We start from the raw sequence: 21109 nt of genomic DNA, 5'->3' as shown, positions 1-21109 counted from the left end.
CAGATACAGATTCTGGGAAGCGGGAGGAGGAGACCCCTCAGGACTTGAGGTCTGAGCCACATACAGCCCAGGGAGAGGGGTCACCCAGGAGGCAAGCACATGGTGTCCACCTCATCCTGCCTTTCAGTTGGGCTGGTCCTTCACGTACTGTCATTAATGACGAATCAGTTACTCTGTGGTGACGATAATCCCATCTTTTATTTCCGCAGAGCATTAGGTAGTGAAACTGTGTGTTTAATAACTGGGCCCTGTCCAGCCGGTGTGGCTCAGTGGCTGAGCGGTGACCCCTGAACCAAGAGGTTGCAGGTTCGATTCCCAGTCAGGGCATAGGCCCAGGTTGTGGGTCCAATCCCCAGTGGCGGGCATGCAGGAGGTGGCCAATCAATGTTCTCTCTCCTCTCTCCCTTACTCTCTCTCTCCCTTACTCTCTCTCTCAAATCAATTTAAAAACAAAAACAAACAAACAAAAAAACCGGGGCCCTGCACCTGGGGAGAGAGAGGGGGTCCCTCTGCTCCGGCACCAAGGCCTGTGTCCTGGATGCTCGTCTTGGGAATCCGGCCAGAGGCCCTGCTCGCACACTGGCAGATGGCTGCCCACAGACCACGCACGCCCGAGGCTCTTTCCAGGGTTTATTTCATCGGCTAACATTCACTCCTGCCCTAAACACAACAATTAGGTGATTATGACTTGTTTTCCATCAACTTGTGTTCTGTAGGAATAACCAAAGATTTCTTCTCAACACTTTTTTTTAAAACAAGAAGTTATAAATAAATAAAGCTTTAAATGCTCCTGGGTTCAAGTTAACACGTCCAGTTCCTGAAAACGTTCTGAGTTGGACAGCTGTCATCCCGGGTGCACTCCCAGGAGAGGGCTGCAGGCTGTGTGTCTGCATGTGTCCGTCTGTCCTGCTGAGGACGAGCTCCCAGGTGGGGCCGCCCTGTGCCCTGGGCCCGGAGACACTGTAGACACCAGGAACCTCCCCCCAGCAGGCAGCCCCCATGTGAAGTGCCAGTCTGGGGACCGGAGGGGCTGAGGGAACTGCCAACTGGAACCACCTCTGGGCACCTCAGCCTGGACACTGGCCTGAGACGGGCCTGCTTTCCGGATGCAGTGAGTGTTTCCAGGTGGACTGGACAACAGGCTGAGGTTAACACACCCCGACACACAGAACGGATCCTAGGCCGGCTCGTACCCCAGCACCACTTCAAGGACAGCCATCTGGAGCCAGGCCTGGGGCAGAACACCCTGGAGTCACCCTCTCCCCCGCCCCCATGAACATGTCCACCTTCCCGCAGGGAGCATGCCGGACCCCAATGCTGAGCATCAGAGCAGACACTGCCCCCTTCCTTCCACGAGCCATTCATTACACTACCTGGGGGCATGCTCCTGAGCAAGACTGCCCTCCTGGGGATGGCCCTGGGCTGGGCTGGTGCAGGGCCCACCCCAACCCCCAGCCGCTCTGCCTCTGGACACAGAAGAGGTGGCCCGTGCAGGGGGCCAAAAGACTGACTGTTTCCTCTGGGCAGTCACCTCATCTGACACCCACTCAGCTGCTCCTGTGCTGTGAGGGCTCCCTGCTCCCCACTCCTTGCTCCCTGGCACGGCAGTTGGGGTGCCAGAGGGAACCTGGGACAGAGAGCACTGCTTGTGAGGCTGCTGCCCGTGCTGGCCCCTCGCCAGGTGGCCACGGCCCTCACTGCCCCCTCGAGGCGGGCCTGAGCTTCCTTTCCTGGAGAGAGGGGCACCCACCCATCTCCATGCGGGGCTCACACTCAACCCTAGAGCCCAAGTCCGGGGCCTTATTTCGGGAGGGCGAGCTCAGGGAAGACACTGGTTTGGCCTCAGAACATGGCTTTTCCGATCTGCAGGGCTGTGGGAACAGGCCTGACCAGCTTTTGGGGGTGGGGAAGCAGGAAAATGCAGGGAGAGTCTGGGGTGGGGACGGCCGTGAATGTGGGTATCGGGGAGCCACCTCGGGCCACTTCTCACCCCAGCGGAGACCCTGAAAGCCCGAGTTCCCTCCCCCGGCCATCCAGGACGCCATGGTCCTGAGGCACGGCCCTGGCGTGCTCCCCAATGGGGGTGGAGCTGGCCGTCCACACGTGGGGGCCGGCCAGCCCGCTGGCCAGTGCCAGGGGCCAGAAAGATCAGGGCAGAGCCTATGGTTACCATCCCCTCACGTCTGAGCTGGGCTGACTGGTGGTCACTTCAAAGGCCAGCTGGGACGCAGCCCCCACTCCTGGACCCGTCTCCACAGCCTCCTCTGTCCCACGACTTCGACTTCGGAAAAGGGGTAGGGAGCCAGGAGGTGTGCCCTGATCTCCTGACCCAAAACAGGAAGCAGAGCAGGGAGGGGCTCCCAGGGGCTGGGCTCCAGTCTTCCTGGCTTCAGCAGGGTGGCCCTGACAACACCCCAATGGGTGGCCCGTGTTCCTGAGGGGGGCTTCATGCAGGCCTGGGGCAGCAAGGCCACTGGGACGGCGGGAGCCCGGGGAACCCCTGCTGGCCGGTGAGAGGAGCCTGGGTGTGTGCAGTGGGCATGGACATGCCCTGGGCAGGCAGGCCACCCCCCACGCTCGGCTGCGGTCCTTCTCCTGTCTGCAAAGTTTAGCTGCTGTGAAGTGAGTGGGGCCTGGAGAGTGGGGACCACCGGCCCTGGTCTGTGCAGGCCTGACTGGGGCACCCTTCACGCACGCTCTCCTCTGAGCCAGGAGTGCACAGGCTGGTTTCCCAGACCCCGGGCCCGGGAGACACTAGAACCAGCCCCGTGGGCCAGCGTGGCCTGTCCCTGGTCTCTGTTCAGGACGCACCTCCCCTCGGGGGAGCGGCTGGGCCGCTCCCCACATCCGGGGCTGGACGGCGCCCCTGAGCCGCCCACTCCTCTGTCTGTCTGTCTGATGTCCCTGCCCTCCCTGCCCGCCCGAGGGCCTCCCCCGGGGCCGGGGCCGCCACTACCACTTCTCCACGATGTGGCTCATGTAGTCCTCGGTGGGCTCGCGGCCCGGCTCTTCGGCCGCCTCCCGCGGCAGCGCCTCTTTGGCTCGATGCAGCAGCCGCTCCTCGCGGCTCCGCAGGCGCTGCTCCCTGCGCTCCAGCTGCCGCTTGTACTGGTAGCGCTGCTGGAACAGGTCCTTGGCGTAGTCGTAGAGCTGCATGTCCAGGTCATTGAGCTCCTCGATCCGCTGCACGGTGTCCTCGTCCACCTCCACGCCGCCCGCCCGGGTGCTGTTGTACTGCATGAAGGGCCGGATGAACTTGAGGCTGAACGTCCGCTCGAACAGGTACTGCGTCTTGCGCTGGAACTCCGTCAGGCCAAAGAAGGCCATGCCCCGCAGGTTCTTCTTGGCGCTGTCCAGCAGCAGCTGCGCCCGCTTGCCCTCGGGGATGAAGGACAGGTTGTAGCAGCCCACCAGGCTCAGGTCGGCCAGCATGCGCACCTGCCGGTTGCTGGCCAGGTTGTAGGGGCAGTCCATGAACTCCTGCAGCGTGCAGCCGGACCAGTCCGTGCCCTCGTAGCAGGGCGGCAGCTCCTCGGGGGTGGGCGTGCGCCCGTCGCACATGTGCAGGGACGTCTTCCACGTGGCCCCGCGCTGCACGTGCCGCCACTCGCTCAGGTAGCGAGACACAGGGTCCCGGAGGAGGGTGATGTAGTAGAACTTCCTGCAGGGAGACAGGGGGTGAGGGCAGGGACCCGGGCTGGGACCCCACCCTGGGTCTCCAGAACTCTCCTTGGCCACAGACCACAACACTGAGGCCTCAGCACAGTCCCACGTGAGAAACCCGCCACCGGCAGGCGCAGCGGGACCGTCACACTGTCCTGCAGGCCCGGCCTGGGCGCCCTGCCAAAGGCCTAGGCTCTCTGGGCTTCCCCCCGGAGCAGGTGACCCGGAGCCCATGCCGCTCAGAACCAGTGGTTTAAAGAGCTGTTTACAGCGGCAGGCTTAGGGCCATCCAGCAGGAATCACCCATAGTTGGCTGCATGGGCAGGCCTGGGTCAGGGCCTCTCACCCAAACCCAGGCTCCCCAGAGGCCCCGCGGGGTGGCGGCACAGCAGACCCCAGCCCAGGTGCCTGGGGTGAGCGATCCTTCGGAACTCACGTGGTCCCCCGAGAACTGCTGCCATGCACGAAGCTGCCGTTCCTCAGGAAGCCACCTCCCGCTGTCCACAAGGAGTGTCCGCAGGACGACAGCAATGGCTCAAGGGAGGCTCTGCCCCCACCCTTCCCCCGTGACAGGTGTCAATCATGACTCACATCCCTCAGAATGTGCTGTGATTGGCCCCATGGCACCAAGACACCGTGAGCTGTGGGGCGGTCGCCAATGTCCCCGTGACGGCCCCGTGTGCGGGGCTTCACCAGCTGTGCCTGGAGGCCCTTCCTCCAGGGCTGGCAGGGCTGGCAGGGCTGGCAGACTGACGGCAAAGAGAACCAGGGCCCGGATGTGCACCCACACGCCTCCCTCCGCAGCAAGGCTCAACTCATCCAGTGCCCCTCATGCTGCTCAGGGAGCCTTGGGGCACAAGGCACCTTGCAGGGTCTGTGGGCACTGCCCTGAACTGACTGGGGGAAGGGCCCTGGGGGATGGGCATGGTAACCAAAAAGGACAAAGGTCACAGTGAGGTACCAATAGAGATAACCTCTTCTTGGCCCTCTCCCTGGCTCCTGGACACACCCCAGGGCCTTAGCATGGGCCGTTCTCTTCCCTCTCTACTTCATCTGCTGACCCTGGCCTCGTCTTCAGCCAGTGCCTCCTCCCAGGGCAGCCTAGTTCTGCAGACACGGCTCCCTCTGGGGCCTCTAACACAGCCGGGGCGTCACGGGCCCTGTGCTCATCCTGGGGCGGGGAGCGGACGCACAGGAGCTGGCTCCTGTGTGCACCAAGCAGGTGTATGCCTCTGCGGGGTGAGACAGGAGGGTGCCTGGGCCTCAGATGGACGGTGTCTCAGGGCAGTGGGCTCACACAGCACCGTCAGCCCCGAGCAGAGAACACCAAGCCCTGGGAGCTGAAGCAGCTGCCTAGACGTTCCCAGGGGTCATCACAGGTGGGGCGTGTGGCCAGTGAGAAAGTCCTCAGATGTGGCTGGGACCAGGGAGGTCAATTCACCCAAGGGCCAACCTCCTTAGAGACCAAGTGTGAGATCCTCACAAATCCCGACCAAGACAAGACAGGCAGGTGGGCAGAGAGCAGCAGGCAGGGCGCACAGAAACAGGCGTCCGCAAAACCCGCATGCAGGCTGCCGGTATACACCCTGTCCACCGCCAGACCTGCTCGGGCCCCAGGAGGCCGGGCTGCACAGAGCCCCACTGCACCCTGGACACAGAATACCACACGTTAGCTGACAGAGACCTTTGTCCCCAGCCAAGGCCACCCAGGCTCAACCTGGCTTAAGGATGACCTCTGAGGGCAAGGACATGGCATGCACAGAGGGGACCCCTGTGTGTGTCCCCCTGTGGTTCCTTCAGCCTGAGGTCCGGAGTCAGCACCGCCACTGCCCCAACATGAGGGGCGGGTGTGGAGGGCCAGCTGCCCCAGACCCTCACGGACCCCGTCGGAGGAGGACTGTTGACCAGCATGGTGCCTGAGCCCAGGGGCGGCCAGCTGGACCTCCCAGAGGCCCTGGTTCTGAGTCATTCCAGCCATCCAGATGTCAGCTCAGAGACAAAGGCCCCCGTGACCTCAGCTAGGACTAGAGAACCAGGAGAGGGGAGCCCTCCCCGCCTGAGGGGGCAGGCCACCTGTCTTCTAGGTTCCTCTCTCCGCAGCCCAGAGACGGCACGGGACTTGCCAGGGTCACACACCGAGTCGTGAGGAGGGTGGGAGGCCATGCCGGCTGGTGTAAAGCCCCATAGCAAAAGGCGCCCTGTGCCCGCTAGACAACCGAACGGATTCTGTCGGGGGTCTGGGTGTTGGAGGGCTTGGGCTCCATGGACGGAGTCGCTGGAGGGCCCCTGAAGGTGCCATCTGCTCGGTGGGTCTGGCAGGCTGCAGGAGAGGTGTGTGGGCTCTCTGGTGGAGACAGAGGTGGTGACTGAGTCCCTGGAGCCTCCCACTGACCCCACGGCTCCCCATGGACCACCTTGGTCCCTGCTGCACCCCTGGGTGCTGGCCTGGCTGGACGGAGTCGGGGCTGGCCCATGGCTGAGTGACTGGGGGGGATGTGCCGCCCCTTCTCTGCTCAGACATTGCCATGCTCTTGCCTGTGGGGGTGGATAAGGACCAGGTGGACTCTGGGACCTGCCTGTGGGGCTGCAGCCCTGGTCACTGCCTACTTCTCCTCCTGGCATGCGCGTGGGTGGTTGGGAGCCCATGTCGGGCAGGCAGCCTTGGACTCTGACGGCCTCCTCAGGAGCTCACACACCGGCCCCACCTCCACCTGCCTGTCCACCCCGCTGCCAAGACTGGCAGACAGCTCCGGCCACATCCTCTGCCCAAACCTGTTCCTGTCTCCCTTGCCCGGCTTTCTTGTCCATTAGATGCATTGCAGACACAACGGTTCCTGTCTGTCAAACGGGAAGGAAGGCATTGGCCAGCAGTGAGTGGTGGCGTGTTGTGATGTGGGAAAGAGACTCCCCTGGGCGGTTGACTCCCAGCATCCAGGCAGCTCCCTGCCCAGGATGAGACCCGATGTGCCTTCTCAGACGGGGCAGGGGCAGGGGCAGGGGCAGAGGGACCGTCTGCACATTCAAAGGTGTCCCAGCTGCAGCCACCAGGCTGACCTGACCCCACACTCAGGAAACCGCAGGGCCTCTACCGCAGGGCGAATTTCCTCCTACGGGACATCTGGGGTCCCCTGCTACAGAGGGGCTTTCCGCCTGACCCCCTCCACCAGGGTGTGTCCATCCAGGTAGTCCAATCATGTTCCAGGAGAGAGGGCTCAGCAGTGCCCACACAGGGGTGTGGCCAGAACCAGGGCTCAGAGGACCCGCAGCCTTGGGTGGGAAGGACAGACACAGAGGGCTGGGTGTCAGAGCGCGACCCGCCTTCTGGACAGTAGCCCCACATGCTGCGTGCCGAGGGGAGGACACAGCGTCCAGACCCTGCCAAGCTACTGACCACATGTGATGTCAGAGTCGGGGCACTTCCAGACACATCAGAAGGCTCAGGGAATGTTTCCCGTGAACCCTGCTTTGGGAGGACGCCGGAGGCAGTGTCTCATTTAGGGAACAACAAGAGGAGCGGGTGGGAGCCCAGGGCTGCCCCGCTGGGCCAGGGTGACGCGGGCGGGACAGACAGCCGCACACAGCAGTGTTCCTGGAAAGGAACGTGAGCTCAGGCTAATCCTTGGAATCACTTGAAAAAAATGAAGTATGAAGACAGAGAACAAAGCAAGTAAAACTAACAGGGTGGTCATGAATTCCAGGAAAAATAAACATTATACTAAAAAACTGAAGTACACTGGAGGCTTAGAAGTAAACACTGGTTCCAGAGACATTATAATGCAAAGTGATTATTGGCTGAGCAAACATTTGAGCTTTGCCCAGCCGGTGAGGCTCAGAGGCTGAGCATGTCCCATGGCCAGAGAGGTTCTGGTCGATTCCTGGTCAGGGCACGTGCCCGGGTGTGGGCCAGATCCCCAGTGGGGGGCGTGCAGGAGGCCAGTGTTTCTCTCTCTCATTGATGTTTCTACCTCTGTCTCCCTTTCTTTCTAAAACAGTAAATAAAAACATATTTGAAACAAACAAAAACCTTGAGCTCTAGCCCTGGCCGGTTTTGCTCAGCGGTTAGAGTGTCGGCCTGCAGACCAGAGTCCCGAGTTCGATTTCGGCCAAGGGCACGTACCTTGGCTGCAGTTTGTTCTTGGCACCAGCTTGGGTCATGCGGGTGGCAACCAATCCATGTGTTTCTCACATCGATGTTTCTCTCTCTCTCCCTGTCTGAAGATAGATGTTAAAAAAATCCTCAGGTGAGGATTAAAAAAAAAAAGTAATGTAGAAAAAAATTAAAAACAAAAACAAACCACAAACAAACCTTGAGCTTTACCTCTACTTGGCACGGAAACGGGGTGTGGAGAGGTGGCGTGAGGGCACTGGGAACGACCTTCAGACTTTAGCAGCTGACACCTCCGAGCAGGCGTGAGCCAGGGGCCGGGCTGGGGGCAGCCAGCGGCCCTCTGGGTGGGGCGGCCGCACAGGGATGCGTTTCCGGTACGCCTGCTGGAGCTGCTTCTTTGTCTTTAAGTAGTGTGTACATTATTTTAACTGAGGAAATTAAAAGTAAAGGAAAACAACAAGAAAACTGGCTAAAAGCATAGGGAGAGCTGCTCCGATTCCTCAGTCCCCGAGGATGCCGGTCCCCGGCGACGACCCTGCCCCTGGGGTGTCCCTCCGGACGCCGCCCCGAGAAGTGACGCCGCGTCCGGGCCGTCTGTGTGCTGGGTCCTGCCCAGACGGTCTGCACCCCGGTGGAGCACCGCTCCCAGATGTAGACAGAGCTTTGTGCTGGGTCCTCGGGAGGGTGGGGAGCAGCGGGTGAGAGCTGAGAGGGGGCTGAGCCGGGGGCTGGGCAGGTGCAGAGAGGGTGAGCCAGTGACCTCATCTCTCTGCCTCCGGCTCAGCGCCCTGTCCTGGGGGGCATGGTCTCCTGAGGCTGACTTCCTCCTTCCTGCTTCCCAGGCCGCTGGCTGTGCACAGGAAAGGGACAGACCCGCCCTCCTGCAGCTCTGGCCAGGAAACAGCCAGGTCAGTAAGTGCCAGGAGAAAAAGGTCATGACTAGGGGTCAGGGTCAGGCAGAGCCTCTGAGGGGTGACATGAGCTGAGACCTGAAGGAGAGGGGGAGCATTCCTGACACCCCAGGATGGAGAGGGGGAGGCACCAGACTGCACCTCATCCAAGTGAGAAGAAGATCGACATTCTAAGTTATGGCCCAGCACTGTGGCTCATGCACAGAGGTTGCTGGTCCGATTCCCGGTCAGGGCACATGCCCGAGCTGCAGGCCCATCTCCAGCAAGGGGCAGGACGCAGCCAACTGATGACTTTCGCTCACTCATCGAAGTTACTCTCCCCCTCTCTCTAAAAGTCAATTAAAAAATCTTTAAAAAAATGCCAACTTTTGAAAAAATATGAAGAAAAAGACGTTTTATCAGTTTAGGCTTAGGAACTAGCTCAACAATCCTTGTTCGTCTCCCCTGACAGTGTCTGTGGATCTGCGGCCAACACGACTCTTCCCTTGGTCTACAGACGAGTCTGCCAAGACTGGGAAACAGAGCGGCCAGTCGTCCCGCCCCGCCGCCCGGCTCCCTTACACAGACTCGGGCACCGCTTGGGCACAGCAGAGGCTCCCCAAGGCAGGGCCCCACTTTCCTCCCAGGGCAAGTGACCAGGAAGTGGGTCCCATGCCTGTGAGAAGTCCAAGGATTTTCCCCGAGTCCCCAGACCTTCATAGGACCCCACAGAGCCCCCAGGTGACCCCCGGGACAGGGGTGGTTGAACCATTAGGTCAACGTGCACTGTGGGTGCTACACAAGCCACAGCCCCGAAGACGCAGATGGGGGCAGAGCCCAGACCCTGGCTGGGTGCCTCCTGCCAGGCCCACCCTACCGGCTCCAGGCCCCGTGACAGTCACTCCCCACCCTGACCAGCGACGACCCTTTCCTGCATGGGTGCCTCAGTGGACACGCCCAGGACCGGTGTCCGGGATGCTCTGCCTGGGATGGCACAGGTGAGCTACCTTCCCCAGAGCTGCCCCCGCTGCTGCACCACAGGCGTCCTCTGCAGCTGTCCAGCCAGCAAAGCGCTGACGGCTTTCTAGGAACGTGCCTGCTGTCCTCAGACGTGGGGTCAGCGAAGGCCCTGGACTCCTGATCGACCCAGCATCAGGAGGGTGCTCTGCCCAGGACTCCAGAGCGGTTGAGAGAGAAGTACCTCCTCACAGGCCCTCCGCCCCCGATCCTGCCAAGCTCCTGCCAGTGGCTCTGGCACAGCCTAGGACACGGCCACGGTCCAGGACACAGCCACGGTCCAGGACACAGCCACGGCCTAGGATACGGCCACGGTCCAGGACACAGACACGGCCTAGGACACGGCCACGGTCCAGGACACAGACACGGCCTAGGACACGGACACAGCCCAGGACACAGACACAGCCCAGGACATGGTCCAGGACACAGACATGGCCCAGGACACGGTCCAGGACACACATGGCCTAGGACACGGACATGGCCTAGGACACAGACACGGCCTAGGACACGGACACGGTCCAGGACATGGACACAATAGGTCTTGGCCGCATGGCGCTACTCACCTGTGCACAATGGCTGCTAATTTATTCTTCACACCTGCCTGCCTGGCCCACTCTGGCCCGACACCTGGTAGGAGAGACTTCACTTCCATGTGAGCACACACTCCCACCTCAGGTAAGAGAAAGGGCTGTGCCCTGCGGCTGCCCTGGGCGGGGCCGTGTGCTTGTCCACTTGGTAAAGACCTACTTCCAGGGCCTTGGTGTCCTTGTGTCCTCGGCTTGAATCCTGGGCCCAGAGTGCTCAGGCTCACTCCTGCTTCCTGGCCAGGCCTTCACAGCCTGGAACTGCAGAGCCGCCATGGCCACCAGGGCCCAGGGAGGGCGGGGGGAGCCATGGCTGGACCTGCTCCTGTCGTCCCCTCACAAGCCAGCCTCTGGGTCTCTGCACTGGACGCAGCCCACAGCTGCAGGACTGAGAGCACGGAAGGGTCCGCAGCACAGCACAGCCTGGGGGACACCATCCCAGCCAGGTTACCAACAGCTTGGGGGTGAACGGAGCTCAGGGGCACATGACTTAAGACCTCGGCCCAGCCAGGACACAAGCCCTCTGCAGAGCTGTGCAAAGGCCCCGGAGCACACTGACGTGCGACAAGGAGCACAGCCCCACACGCAGCCGGTTCCGGAAGCGCGGGGCAGAACCAGAACACGAGCGATGCCTTCAGAGGGCTGGTCCCTGGGCCTGGAGCCCTGAGCCCCATTTTAATCTTTTTGTATTTTTCCGATTTTATACAACCAAGCATGTACCACGAAACACACGGACAAGGGCCTGATCTGATCTGGTTTTCTCAGAGGAGGTGCGGGGTCAAAGCCTGGGGGACCCCCTCAGAGACGGCTCAAATGTCTCCAAAGTCACAGGACCACCTGTTATTTGCTTTTCCAGGGTGTGAAGAGGGTCTGGCCTGAGGACCCCGGGGGCGTCCCTGGTACCCCCCACAGCTGGTAGCTGCCTCCACACCCCCAACACCCCTCTTCCCAGGGTCCCCCTGGCTCTCTCCCACACGACCCCATGAGCTGGCAGAGGAGGGACCGGCGCCCGCCCCTTCCCAGGCACAGGCAGCAGCTGGCACAGCAGAGGGGAGCGACGTGCCCTTTGCACAGAAACCTCTTCTGCGGACAGAGAAGCAGACGAACAGCCCACGTCACACAGAAGCCACTCGAGGCCCAAATGAACGGCGATGTCCTCCCACCTTCTGCCCTGTGGACCTGGCTGACCAAGCTCAGCTCTCCCAGGGGACCGATGAGCTAGGCCCGCTGGCCCCTCGGCACTGACCCCTGGTCCTGGGGGCTGGAAAAAGCAGACCATTCCAGAACCAGGGACCCCCAGGCCGTGCTGGGGGGTCCCTCCATCAAGCGCTTTTGTGGTCAGTGGGTGAGAGAAGGGCTCAGCCTTGACGGGGGCTGGGCCCTGCAGACACTCACTGGTTCTCCCTGACACCCCTGAGGGGCACCACCACTGTTAGCCTCTGCCGACTAGCAAACCAGGGCACAGAAGATCCCTCCTGGGCCGAAAGGTCCCGTCATTGGGGCATTCGGGCCAGTGTTCACCCGCCAGACACAGGTCTCCGGGAGGGGACTCAGCCTCTGCTGCTGGCACCGGGGCAAGGCCCCAAGCTGCCTGGCTCTGTCCCTGCGCAAACACGTGGCCCTGTCGGGCCGAGGACGGCTCTCGCTTGTTTCCTCCTGGAGCCCCCGACACAGCACCCACACAGGCATCCAGGGCCCACCAGCAATGGGGGGGGAGGAAGGCCACCCGAGAGAAGCAACAGCCACAGACTCACCTTGGGTAGGGGAGCCAGGAGAACATTCACGCGCAGAGAGAGACAGACAGACAGACAGACAGGGAGGGGAGGGAGGGCAGGAGGGAGAGAGAGAAGCCATCAAACAGGAAAATATCAGTGGCCCTCTAACATTAGAAAGAAGCCACAGGAAGTGGTTAATCATCTTCCCACAAGTGTGCAGTGCTGTGCAAGTGTGCAGCCGGCTCCAGCTGCCACGGCGGGCAAGGCTTCAGGACACGCACGTGCCAGACGGACAGGTCCGCGGAGCGCGAGCCGGCCCTGGGCACCGGCTCCGACGTGCACAGCTCAGCACTCAGCGCGTCTAGGCGGCAGGTGTGAGGTTTAAAAAAAACCTGTTGGGGTGACAGTGGTTCACAGGATCATGCAGGTTTCAAGTGCACATCTGTATGATATGCAATCTGTCTGTGGCCACCACCCAAACTCATACTTCTGTCACCTAAGGTCTTACTATTCCAACTGCTTTGTGTGTTTGACATTTAAAGAAGTGTGTGTGGCCCGGCTGGTGTGGCTCAGCGGTTGAGGGTGGACCCTGCACCAAGAGGTCACCGGTTTGATTCCCAGTCAGGGCACATGCCCAGGTTGTGGGCCTGACCCCCAGTGGGGGGCAGGCAGGAGGCAGCCAATCAATGTTCTCTCTCATCGATGTTTTTCTCTCTCTCTCCCTCTCCCTTCCTCTCTCTCTAAAAAAGATCAATAAAAAATATAATTAGCCCTGGCCAGTTTGGCTCAGCGGTTGGAGCGTTGGCCTGCGGTCCGGAGAGATCCGGGTTTGGTTCCTGCTAAGGGCACGTACCTCGGTTGCAGTTTGTCTTCAGTCCTGGTTGGTCGTGTGGGTGGCAGCCACTCGATGTGTCCCTTTCAGGTCGATGTTTCTCTCTCCCACTCTATCTGAACAAAATATAAAAAAATGTCCTCAAGTGAGGACTAAAAAAATATATATATATAAAAGAAAGTGTGTGTGTGTGTGTGTGTATTTCTACAAAGAAAATGCCAGGCTATTTCTACCAAATTTTAAAAGAACAAATTATCCAAGTTTTTGCAAACTCTTCTAGACAAGAGTAAAGAGATACCCTTCCCCCAACTCGTTCCATGAGGCCAGCGTCAGCCCAGCACAGATGAGACGGGCACATGAGGGAGGTCAGGTTACCCAGGTGAGAAAACGTAGCTGGTGATTCTCCACATCTCGATAAAGGTTTCCCAAGTGACCCAGAACCCACACCGCCCACACACGGGAGAGTGGGCGCATCTGCTCTGCGTAGGAGCCAGGCTTGTCCGGGACCGAGAGTTGGGTGGGGTGCTGGCTGGCATTGTGAGGGGAATGGATGGGCAGGAAGGGCAGTGGCAGGTGGCAGCCCCCCGCCCCGCACACTGTCACAGGGCCCCGCGGGGGGTGGGGTGGGATGTGGAGTCAGAGCCTGGCAGGACGCCAGCTCGGGCAGGACCTTGAGATGGCAGTTGGGTCGAAGGCTCTTGCCCATCTCTCCGCCACTCACCCAGGCACCCAGGCCGCGTGCAGAGGAGGAAGCGGTGGCCCAGCCCCATGTCAGAGGACAAGGAACAGCGGTGCTCAAGCCTTGTACCAGAGGGAAAGTGTGCTCTGTCCCAGGGGTTCAGGGACCTCGCCTCTCAGGAGAAGCAGGACGTGTCCTTCAGCAGGGCTTGCCAGGCAGAGGGGTGTTGCAGGGCAGGTGGTGTAGGATCTGGGTCCACCCCCTGCTCTGGGGGCACTGAGTGTCCTGGGGAACTGCGGCAGCACAGTGGGCCAGAGCTCTCTGGGCTGGGGGCACCCAGCAGGGGATGGGGCTGGCACTTGGGTGGGGACAGCGGTGCCCGGAGCTGAGGGAACACCGCCTGGGGATGCAGCAGGGCCCGGCCAGGGTGCGAGTGCTGCAGGCCAGGGCCTGAGTAGGAGAGAGAGGCAGTGACTCAGAACACACCGGGGGAGGGCAGCTTGGGGGGAGGATAGGGTGCCATCAGCTGACAGGCTTCAGATGGAAAAGAGGGCTTGACTCACAGAGGAGGGTGCTGAGACGCAGGAGGCTCGGAAAGGCAGTAGAGGCAACGGGGCTGTGGCCAGGTCTCTGCCTGCCCACGCCCATGCCCTGGTCACCAGGCTCCTTCTCTGCCCGAGGACACACCGCAGCAGGACCGGCTGCCCTCTCTCTGGCGCGGAGGTGGGCTGTGCGAAGCCTCAGGGAGGAGGTTGGGAGCCTGGGCCCAGAGAGCAGGGCGCATGGTCCTGGCTGTGCACCTCAGGATGCCCAGGGTGGCCCTCTGCAGAGGATGCCCCCGTTATCCCCTCCCCATCACCCAGTCGTGTCCAGATTCCCACCCAGACAGGTCTGCATGCCCAAGCTCCAGGTGGCAACGCCCATGGCCAAGGCCAGCCTTGTCTCCTGCGGCTCCGGCCGCTGCTGGGAGCTCAGGGCGGGTCCCTATTTTGGTGACCCCTCCCCCTGGCAGAGCTGGAACCGGGGCAGCCCCAGCCCAGTCCCCCAACACTTCTGAGAGGCTCGGAGGGGAAGTCTTGCTAGTTATCTGAAGATACAAGACCCTTTCAAGACCACAGGCAGCCACAGCCCCCCTCATGCCTCAGGAACAAGGCTGACCGATGGAGCAAACCTGCACCCTGCCATGGGCGCAGCATGGTGCCGCCGCATGCCAGGTCCCAGGGAGGGGGCGCTCCGCACAGCTCGAGTCCAGGCTGGCCCTGGGCTGTCCACCCCTCCCAGCTCGTCCCCACTCCTCATGCCCACGGGCCCTGGAGACACCCTGGTGCCTGCAGGCCCTTCGACTGCGCACAGCCTGTGGGTTTCTGTCCCTGTGGATCCTGGGGGTGGTCTGGGCACTGCTGTCCCCTCCCCCCCCTTCCCTGCTGACAGGCAGCCCAGTGCCCACCCACACGCTTGGCCTGCTGTCCAGGCTGCCTGCTCCCCGGCCCTGTTTCAGGTGATCTCCCTGTCCTTCCTCTTGGGCCAGCCTCCCACTCGGCTCATCCCGAGCCCCCGCCACCGTGGCGCAGGCTGAGCAAGGGCTGAGCGCAGCTAAGGCTTCGAGGCTGCGGTGGGCTGACCAAGGAGCAGCGTTCGCTCCATGGAGCGAGCAGCCAGGGGGGGACCCCAGGGACCATCACCACCGACTGGGGACTCCCTCTCAGAGCCAGGGAGGGCTCCAAGCCCCTGCGAGGGCCTCTCCAGGCTGTAGGAGTGGCGGCAGCAGCCCACAGGCCCCGAGGGATCTGGGGAAGGACCCTCCCTGCTCACCAAGCCCATAGGTTTCAACAAACAGTACAGACTGGGGACCGTCTAGAGTAATGAGATGGCCTGGCTGCCCTCGCCGGCTCCACTGACCTCAAACTTGTGACATGAGGGTGGACAGGGCAGACGGTGGAAGTGCTCTTCCCGCCAGGACCCTGCCCTGGGCACCAGGCGCTCCAGCAGGACAACTTCCCACCCCAGGTGAGTGGAGAGACCCATACCAGCCCCGTTTGACAGAGGAGGAAACTGAGGCACAAAGGTCAGCTCTGCCCAAGGTCACACGGCTGAGGAGCACAGTGGGTCCTGAGCTGGACCCTGTCTCTGCAGATCATGACCTCTTCAGCTGAGTTAGGACCTGCGGGGGGATCACGGTGGCCCTCAGGGCAGGGCTGATGGAAAGGTGTCACCCTCGCCCACTCCCGGCTGGCACCCACTGCCCACCCCAGGCAGAGGCTGGAGGCTCCGAGGTCGGCAGCGGCACAAACACCACACCCGAGAGACCCCCAGGCCCGGTCCAGCCTGCGCTGGCTGTGGGGCCCTGCCTAGCCACCAGGCACAGGCCTCCAGCTCCCTCCTTCCACAACTGCAAGACTGTGGGCAGGGAGGGCGGGGGAATCCAGATCTTGACCCAGAGGTCCCCGCAGCCAGAATCCCAGCCTGCCTCTAACACCTGGTATGGGCTGAGGGCAGGACGGGCACAGGCCAAGCGATACTACGTCTCCTGGGGAGGGCGGGCTTGGGGGCCGGTCACTGAGCAGCCGCAGCAGCTCTTCAAGTTGCTCAGCTTCCTGAGTGGCAGCTGGGTCTACCCAACAAAGGTGGCCGCCAGGAATGCCTGCAGCTCCTCCCAGCCCACCACCCCTCGGCCACCACCCCGTCAACCTCACCCGGTGCTGCTCCCAGGAGGGCTGGCATCCAAGGGGTGCCTGTCCACTTGCCCTTGCTTCTCTGGCCTGTCTGAGGGGCCCGTGTGTGTGTTGTCGACCCGAGAATGTAAACACCTGCCTAGGATTCCCTGTGGTTACCTGGGATGAGGTGAGACACCAGATTTTTGAACCAGACGCCTCTGCCTATCAGGGAAAACTACAGACTGAGCTGGCCCTTATAAGAAAGCTTCTGGGATTGGAATTTGACCAATGGGCTGTCCCGTGCCATGAAATGTGTGCAGCGGTATCTTCCTACTTACACCTCAGCTGACCAATCAGATGGCATGAAGCCCACCCATCAGGGCAGTGCCAATTGGACCAATCAAACAGTGTGAGTGTGGATTCCTCGCTTGCATGAAATGGACCAACAGGATCTGGGTGAGAACCCCTCTCTGTGCAGCGCCCCTGTCTGTGGCATGTTCCTGGCCCGAGCTCTGACCTGTGCACTGTGCCCCTGGGCCTGCAGGCCTGGCTGTCTGCTGCCCAGCTGAACTGTTCACTGAACAAGTCTCCCCTTCACTGCACCTCAAACTGGGGGCTCCTGTTAGTGCTGAAATGGCTGGGTGTGTGCCTTTGGTTGAGTGTGTGTGCCTACTTGGGGGTGTTTTGAGTGACCTGGGGGCTGTCTGTGGCGGTGGGGTGTGTCTGTCAGGTGCTCACTGGGAGGGTCTCCGCTGCCGAATGGCTCCAGAGGAAGAAGGTCTCACCCCTCTCCCAGGCCTGTCCTCATGACCCCTCCCCCGTGGGAAAGGAGCCTCCAGACCCCACAATCTGTAGTGGTCCATTTGTAACTAGTTTCTTCCAGCCTGAAAACCCAGGGGAGGGCGGGAGCACACAGGCCACAGCCTCATGCCCCCTCCAGGCTGCCTGGGCCCCTCCGGCAGGTGTCTACACAGCACTCTGAGGCCACGCTAGGAGGAGCCTGGGCAGCCCCGAGGACTAGCTCACTCCCCAGAGCAGCTCGGGTCCTCCTTCCTGCGGGGGACCACCCCCACGACCCAGTGTGGTGCGGACAGACAGACGCAGACACAGGGAGCACCTATCACAGCCTCCTGCCAGGCCTGCTTCAGAAACGAGAGCTATTTCCTGTCGTCATCAGCCAGGTCCCTTCTCCTGGGGGGGGGGGGGGAGGCCCAAGGTCCAGCTGTCTGGAGTCTGGTGTTTCAACCCTGTGGGGGCCCCTACAAAGCCCAGCACTGGCGCCCACCTTCTGTGTGGATGGGGAACCCCAGGGTCCATAGGCTGGCTGCAGGCTACCCCTGCCCTGATTCTGCAGTAACAGAAAATCGTCCTGAAAAATGCCTTTTTCTCATAACCTGGCTGGTCATGAGGGGCAGAGACGGAGGGGAGGCCCGTCCACAGAATGGGGTCTGGCTCAGTTCTCAGGGGATAATGAGAAGGAGTTTCAAATGGGAGGAATGTTCTAGAGTGCCAACTACTTGTAAGGAAAACAGGTCATCACTGGCTCCACGGTGCAAGCTGCTGAGAGAGTGTGCGAGTGCGTGTGTGAGCATGCGTGTGAGTGTACGTGCGAGTGTGACCATGAGCGTGCATGTGCGAGCATGTGTGTGTGTGTGCATGAGTATAAGCATGTGTGAGTGTGCGAGACTGGTTAGCCTGCAAAGCCCCCAGCCCCTCACCCTGCGGGAGAAAGGGCCAGTGTTCCTAAGGTCTACTCTTAGGCCGAGGCCCCGCTCTGTGCTGGCCTGTGCTTGGTGACAGGGAGCACAGATCACAAACTGGACACGGGTCTGTGCCACACGGTCAGCCCAGGAGCACCTTTTTAATGTGTTGAACTCCCCCAGCGGCAGTTGCCTGCTCCCTCCTACGCAGGTGGTGTGCAGGCTCGTAGGGGACGGGAGGGGGCTGGGAGCCTGGAGGAGGCCCACAGGTCAGATCTGTGCACAGGATGGAGATGGGAGTGCTTGTCTGAATCTTGGGGACACTCTGTGCGGGTCTGAACCCTATGGCTCTCCCCACTGGAGCCTGGCCCCATGGGATCCCTAATACCTGGGGAAATCATGACTGAGTTCATCCTCAGGGCTGGCCCACTCGCCTGCCCCTCCACCAGCCCACTTGGTGTGGAGCCATGAACAGCCGGAGGCAGCACGCTGTCCTGTGTGGCCCTGCCAGAACCACTCAGAGGGGCTCGTGCAGCGAGAGGGCCAGAGGGCCAAGTTTTCCATGGTCCCCACCAGGTCCCTATCTATCGGAAAACATTCCTGCATGAGCACCAAGCTGACCTGTCCCTCGGGGCACCTGCCAGCACCTGGAGACCAGCTGGGTGTCAGGAACACCCAAGGGCTGCCACCTGCCTGGCCCCTTACACGCAGTGTGGCCACAGGCCTCAGGAAGGTGCAGCAAGGGGAGGGGTCTGGTCCCAGGCCCCAGGACTCCCCGGCTGGCTCCTGAGCTATAGCAGGTGTTATTACAGGACGAACGGAAGATAAATATTAAAACAACAGTGCTTGGATCTAGCCCTGAATGGTCCATGGCCCTGAACTCCCCCTTTGCCACATGTGGGACAGACAGGGTTGGCTCTGGTGACCCCTCACATGGCCCAGGATGCTGGCTGCTTGCTGGTGACAGGACCAGGGGCCCATCGAGCACTGCACAGCCAGGGGTCTGAGACAGGAGAGTGGTGCAGCCCCCTCACAGTGAAGGCCAGGTCCCTGCAGCCCAGGGCTGAGTCCTCGCTAGAGGCCAGCTGAGTGAGTAGGGGTTCGGGGTGCGTCCAGATCGATGCTAGAGCTTAATGTGTGTGAAGGGGCTCTGACCTGTTGTCACTTGGAGAAACCCAGGCGGATGGACGGCGGAAATGCCACTGGAGGTACCCAGGCCCTCACAGTGCCCCTGTGAGCTCCAGGGAGCCACAGCACAACCCTAGGAGTTGCCAAGACCCCTGAGCCCTCCCAAAGCCGAGCTGCCCATCAGACACAGCGGGGGGCCCTGGCTGGGAGGGTGGGGCAGGATCCCATGGTAGTGTCCCTCTCAGGACTGCACAGAGTGAGAACTCGGTGAAAACCTGTTAAACAAATTAAAAAGACACAAAGGCCCTGGGACAGAGCCCAGGCTGCTATTCCCATTATCTCAGCAGCCCTCAGAGTCACGACCCCGTCCCGTGGCAGCTGACTGTGTGGCCTGGCCAGGGTTCCACGCTGGCTGGGTTGGGGGAGGCCAGGGACCAGTGCCTACACACAGATGCAGGCCATGATCCCCAGGCTCGGGTGACCCGCTGACCTCCCAAAGGGCATTTCCTCTGGAAATGACCTGAGACACTCACACGACTGGCTGAACAGACAGGGGCTCTGGCCAGCAGGAGGTGCTGGGCAGGAACACCAGCCACCTGCCTCCACATCTGGGGCACTCTGAGACCTGCAGTGCTGGGACTATCCCCATCCCCACACCCACGCTAAGCACTACCTCAGGCCACCTCTTGTCTGGCCTGCATACGGTCACAGTGGCCAGATGATAGGGCTCAGGCCGGAGGTTGGGAAGTGGGCAAGGGGGACCAGCGGGGCCTACTCAGCCCTGCTGTGTCAAGCCAGGCCCACCTCCCAGCCAGCGGGGTCTTTGGTCACCAGGAGCCCGTGCCAACTCAAAACTACTGCAACGCAGAAGAGGCCTTGTGGGAAGTGCCGGCCCTCTAGGGGGCGCTGTGGTGTGTGAGGGACCAAGGCTCTGGCCGCTGGCCTGACTCTCAGGTGCTGCGCATCACACAGGCAAAGTGAGGGCTGCATGAGGCTGAGGGGGGTGTGTGGACAGGGCTGGAAGATGCCTCGGGCCCGGCCAGAGTGGCTCAGTGGTTGAGCGTCGACCCTGTACCAAGAGGTCAGGGCACATGCCCAGGTTGTGGGCCTGATCCCCAGTGTGGGGCATGCAGGAGGTGGCCAATCGATGTTTTCTCTCATCCATGTTTCTATCTCTGTCCTCCCTTCCTCTCTCTCTAAAATCAATACAGAAAAAAAGTTGTTTTTAAAAAAAAGAAAGATGCCTCAGGCTGCCAGAGCCTCCTAAGCATTTACATTTTGGGAGTTCGCTGGCCCGATGCGCGTTCTCTGAGCCCAGCCTCGCACCCTTTCAACCCTACTGCTGGTGGAGGGGGTCCGCTGCTGCCCCGAACAGCCCGCACCAATCCCCTCACCCGCCTTTCACCCCCTTGGCTGCGACCTGACTGCTGGTGAAACGGTCTTATCCGCTCAGCCCGGCTCCCAGGAAAGCAAAGGAAAACCAGTCCTCAGAGCTGGGCCCTGACGGCCGGGGCCTGCTGGTGCTCAAGCAGGACGAGGTAGACCTCCGGTCCTCAAGGGGCTCAGACATGGTGTCTGGACTTGTGTGAGCAGAACAAAGGGCCCGTCCTGCCTGCCCACCAGCAGGGAACAGAGGGGCCTGTACCTGGAGCCAGGTCCTCTGGTAGGGACGAGGGGCCCTGGGAGGGAAGAAGGCAGACAGCGAGGGCTTGAGGCGGGACCAGTGGGGCCTGGACTCTCACCTGCAGCCCACCTGCTCCTCACAGGTGACCTCAGAAGCCTCCGAACCCCAGGGAGACCACGAGCTCTGCCTCCCCTCCCATCTGCATCTTCTTAGGGGAGCAACACTTGGACCTAATGCCTTGGCTGTGCCCGGCCAGTGACAATTCATTAGCTGGGCCCCAGAGAGGGAAGGTGGTGAGCACATGGGGGCCCCTTGGGCCCCTGTGCCATTCTGAGCCCCTGGGAAAGCTCATCATTGAAACAGCCCTACTGCCCTCCTCCGCACAGGCAGGCAGGGGGCCAGGTGGGCACCTGGCTCTCCCCTCCTAGGTAAGGACCCCACCTGCTCCTTGTTGCTGGAGAGGGGCCAACAGGAAACCCTAGGGCCATGGGCCTGGGTGCGAGTCCCAGCTCTGT

The 21109-nt window shown here is 61.4% G+C and overlaps 1 protein-coding gene across 1 annotated transcript in view; it reads right to left on the bottom strand.

Moving 5' to 3' along the window:
* Window positions 1–616: 616 nt before the first annotated feature.
* Window positions 617–21109, bottom strand: part of HS6ST1 (heparan sulfate 6-O-sulfotransferase 1) — a 33198-nt gene continuing 12705 nt past the window's right edge. The window contains exon 2 of the mRNA XM_036254514.1: window positions 617–3661. Within this exon, the coding sequence (XP_036110407.1) occupies window positions 2953–3661 (709 nt within the window). The 3' untranslated portion in view covers window positions 617–2952. The remainder of the gene's footprint in view (window positions 3662–21109) is intronic.

Source organism: Molossus molossus, unplaced genomic scaffold (assembly GCF_014108415.1).
Source record: "Molossus molossus isolate mMolMol1 unplaced genomic scaffold, mMolMol1.p scaffold_m16_p_11, whole genome shotgun sequence".
Classification (NCBI taxonomy): domain Eukaryota; kingdom Metazoa; phylum Chordata; class Mammalia; order Chiroptera; family Molossidae; genus Molossus; species Molossus molossus.
This window is presented reverse-complemented; position numbering and strand designations above follow the sequence as displayed.